Source organism: Coenobita brevimanus, chromosome 23 (assembly GCF_032717465.1).
Source record: "Coenobita brevimanus isolate Jiangsu-jjx chromosome 23, ASM3271746v2, whole genome shotgun sequence".
NCBI classification, from domain to species: Eukaryota; Metazoa; Arthropoda; class Malacostraca; order Decapoda; family Coenobitidae; genus Coenobita; species Coenobita brevimanus.
This window is the reverse complement of record NC_136976.1, coordinates 852501-857094: the sequence shown is the minus strand read 5'-3', so window position 1 is coordinate 857094 and position 4594 is coordinate 852501. Positions and strand designations below refer to the sequence as shown.

The window sequence follows — 4594 nt, the reverse complement described above, 5'->3', positions numbered from 1 at the left end:
GAGAAAGAGCCAGTCATGATGCCTCTCTCCCCCATGAACTAGACGCACAGTCAAGGGTAAATCTTCCTCTGATCTTCCCCCCTCGTCTATTTCTCACTTTCCTCTGCTGGCTAAAATTCCCTGAGCTCTGAGATGCCTGCTACGTTCCTCTGGCCATTGATGATTCTTACATTGCGTCAGGGAGGAATGTGACGTAGGAAAGTCAAGCAGACTCAGTGGAAAAGAGGGCGAACTTTTGCCCCTCACTGTAATTGCTATAGTGCACATTGAAGGCCAGGGTCAACTTGTCTGTTATCCTCCCCGCAGGTGTAAAAGTTAGACAGGTGTGGGGTGTGGAGGTCGGTGTGCGTGTGTGCGTGTGTGTGTGTGTGAGGAGGGGCCCGTCTCTCCCCTTCATCATATCCGAAAAACACCCCGGGAATGCAATCAAGAGGAAGTTAGCAATTTCTTCAACTTTATATTTTTCGGGTCAAAATCCCGGCTGCAGTGATGAAAACATCTCACTGCCCATGCGCCATTACCGTACTTCCCCTCCAGCCGGGCGCTCATTGGCTGGCGCGGGTCACGTGGACGGCGGGGCGGGGCTTAGGGGTGACGTCAGCGAGCGCGGATCTCGGATATTCATGTCGGCTGAGAGAGTGTTCCAGTTGCGATCGCCTGTGCTGGTGTGCGGTACATTCCAGGGTCGTGGGCATGAAGTTGTTAGTCTTTCTCTCCGTGTTGGCCACAGGTTAGTCAGTTTTACCCTCCATGTAAGAGTTGGCGTGTCGCTGGTCACTCGGGGAAGCCTGAGCGAGTGAAGCATCGAGCGGTGAGAGTGTAGTCGCGGGTAAATAGCGAGGTGTACCTGGGTTGAAACTTCACACAGGTGAGACTCAGGTGTCCCTGCGCTTGCCACACCTTCCCGCAAACTTTTTCCGACGTAGTTTCTCGGCACGTAGCGTCACCTGAAGGCATAACGTGGGTGAAATAGTGACGTGGGAGAATGTTTTTAGTTCCCGGGTACCTAATATCTCCATGAAACGTGAGGGAAATGTGAGAAAACGAACATTACAAGACTTGCGCCACTCCCACGCCACGGAGACGGTGATGCGGGTACCCTCTGAACGTCCTGTTTTCATCCTGCCATCAGTCCTTTGTTTTGCGTCTTCACAACCCTTTCCTGCCTTTGTGCACATTCCCACGAAGCAGTTTCATCCCTAAATATATCTTAGAAAGTTTTAATGACCACTTGGGATTTCGTGTGAAGTGGGAAATGAAAAGTGAAGGTGTGGAGGGGAGGGGAGGAGTGGGAGGGGAAGGTAGGGGGAGGCAGGGAGATTCAAACAGGTAGTAAGCGGTCCACGTGAGTCTGTATCTACCTGCCTGAGGAAGGGAAGGAGGTGTGGAAGATGATGAGAGAGAAGAGTGATAGAATGAGAGGAAGAGGAAGATGATGACGGAGAAGAGATACAGTGAGAGGAAGAGATGGAGGAGGAGGGAAAGACGATGATGAGGGAGAGGATAGTGACAGAAGGGAGGAGGAAATGGAGATAAAATAGAAAATGATAGTATGGAAGAGGAGGAAGAGGCGACGAGACAGAAACGCGATAGAAAGGGGAAGGAGAAGAAGGTGAAACAGAGAGCAGTGACAGACGAAAGGAATAAGATGGAAAATTGACAGAAGGGGGAGGTGGAACAGAAAAAGTGATAGAAGGGAGAAGGAAAAGGAGGTGAGACAACAGACAGAAAGAGGTAAGGGAAAATAGTGCTAAATAGAAGTAGGTAAATGAGGTGAAACACAGAAATGACAGAATGGAGAGAATAGAGGGTGGAATAGAAGTGACAGAAGAAGGTGAGAGAGAAAATATGATCGAAGGGGGTGAAAGAGAAAAGCGACAGAAAGGGAAAGAAAGAAAGAAGGCAGGGACTGGAGTTAAATAGAGGCAGAGAATAAGAGAGAAAAGGAAAGTAGAGATTTGGTGCACGGAATAGGAGACGGTGAGAAAATATGAGGAGGAAAAGAGGAGAGGGGGACAGGGAAGGAACAGAGAAGTGATAGAATAAGGAAGGGAAAGGAGGAGGAAGAGACGAAAATATTAAGCCCCGTGACACAGAAAAAGAAAGAAAATGATGGAGAATAGGATACGATTAGACACAGTGAGAGGAACAGAAAATAATGATTGAATCTAAAAGGGAAGAGAAACAGAAGAGAGTGAAAGAGAAATTAGACCCAGTGGATGATACAGAAATTGGTGATAGAGTTGCATGGTGTTAAAATAGTGGGTGTTTGTGTTAGGTCTGGGTAGGTGTGATGGAGAAAATAGGGATAGAACTTAGAAGGAAGGAGGGGCAGACCGAGGAAGTGGAGTGGATGAAAAAATTAGGATACAGAGGAGGAAGGAATTAAAAAAGGCGAAGCAGAATGAAGGAAAAGAAAGGGATAATGTGTGTGTGTGTGTGTGTGTGTGTGTGTGTGTGTGTGTGAGAGAGAGAGAGAGAGAGAGAGAGAGAGAGAGAGAGAGAGAGAAAGCAACTGACATGCCAAAAGGTAGGAAGTAGATGTAGGGAAACAGCAGGAAAATTTTTGTTCCTGACCGTACAGCCGACACCAAAAATAAATAAATTAATTAAATAAAACTCAAGGTGAACCACATCAACTACCTCTCATACCAAAGCATCCCTAACACCTCTTCCTAAGCGATTTATTTTGCACATATCCTCGCTGGCATAGAGGAGAGAATTTCTAACCTTTCTTCCCTAGCTATACTCCTTTTACTCTAACTTGGCTCAAAATTGCCATCCCTCTATAATGATTTATAACAAGAATTTTCGTCCTTTTGCAGCTTATTTCACGTAGTTCAGTGGCAGAAAACGATAATGTTACGACTCTACATCCTTTCCAATAGCACTTCTTCGTGACTAGCATCCTATTCTAGTGTTAGTCCGTCGTTACAACTCAACATACAAGATGAAGGGATGGCAATTTTAGGCCAAGTTAGAGTAACAGGAGTATAGTTGCCAAGACTTGCTATGGAAAAGATATAGAGCCATAGCATTGTCTTTTAACCTCTCTGAGTTACTGTACGTGAAATAATCTGCGAAAGGACAAAACTAAATCGCTCAGAAAAGGGTGTTGCGGAACCTACAGCGCCACACAAGACGGCCACAACGTAGCTCCCTAACACCTCTTCCCTAGCGGTTTATTTGTGGATATGGCTGGTTGATATCCTTTAGTACGTTATTTATGCAGAGTATGGTTATGTTTGAAGGATTTATGTAACACAGAATAGGACAGCAAGGTGTAATAAGCAAAATGAATCGCTTAGGAAAAGGCGTTAGGGAGCTTCCTTAACCGATGAGCATACGGTTCTCGCTCAAAGTTGAATAATATTTTTTTTTATTTATTCTCCAGTATACTCTCTCTCTCTCTCTCTCTCTCTCTCTCTCTCTCTCTCTCTCTCTCTCTCTCTCTCTCTCTCTCTCTCTCTCTCTCTCTCTCTCTCTCTCTCTCTCTCTCTCTCTCTCTCTCTCTTTTCCCGCATAATAAATTCATATCTTTCTTTCATTTTTTTAATCTCTCAGTCTATCTCGTTTCTCATCTTTTTTATTCACCTCACATTTAATCGCTTATCAAACTTGCTGAAAGAATTATTTTTATGCATTACATCTGTGTGTGTGTGTGTGTGTGTGTGTGTGTGTGTGTGTGTGTGTGTGTGTGTGTGTGTGTGTGTGTGTGTGTGTTCCTTCTCTCATGGGTCTAAAAAGCGACAGAGACGAATTTCACAACGCACAATTTATAGATGTTTTTAAAAAAATTATATTGTTCATTACTGATCATTCTTTATTTCCTGTCTCATATGCAATTTTATTATTATTATTATTATTATTATTATTATTATTATTACTGTTAAGGAGTTGTTTTCTCGCTCATGGTTACAGTGAGAATCAGAGGAGAATTTCGAAAGCATTATTTTCAGAGAGAGAAAAAATATATATGTAGCTTTCCCCGTTTTATATATATATATTTTTTTTTTCATCGATTCAGTGATGGATTTTTGATAAGAAATTTCAAACATTTATTATAGTAAATAATATTCGCTGATTTGCTTCCATTATTTTCCATTTTTTTTTCGTAATTCTTCACTTCATTTCCCTTCCTACTTTCTTTTTCTCATCTTTATCATACTATCCTTCATTTTCTAATATATATATTTATTATTTTCTAATTACCGTACCTGTCCATTGTTCCAGTTTAGACCAAATCTTTTCCTAGTTTAATGCAAGTCTATTCCTAGTTTATTCAAAGTATTTTCCTAGCTCATTCTAAGCCTTTTGCTAATTCATTTCGAGTCTTTTCCTGCTCTCTTCCAAGTCTTTTCCTAGTTCAATCCAAGTTTATTTTCTGGTCCTTTCTTGCGTTCGAATTCTGTGTGGCAATGAAGTGCAGGGTTTGGTGGGGCTGCCTGGTGCTGTGCCGACGCTTACTATTATTACCATCGACAGCGCTGGAGATTTGGCGGCGATAAGAGAGAGAGAGAGAGAGAGAGAGAGGGCGGGGGAGAGAAAGCTGTGAGGAAAATTAATTTGAGAAAACTTCGTGAGATGGGGAGAT

At 43.1% G+C, this 4594-nt stretch overlaps 1 protein-coding gene across 1 annotated transcript in view; it reads left to right on the top strand.

Annotated features, from left to right (window-relative positions):
- The first annotated feature begins 655 nt into the window (after positions 1 to 655).
- The window catches only part of Lac (septate junction protein lachesin), a 301937-nt gene continuing 297998 nt past the window's right edge, over positions 656 to 4594 (top strand). The window contains exon 1 of the mRNA XM_080267202.1: positions 656 to 730. Coding sequence (XP_080123328.1) covers positions 694 to 730 — 37 coding nt within the window. The 5' untranslated portion in view covers positions 656 to 693. The remainder of the gene's footprint in view (positions 731 to 4594) is intronic.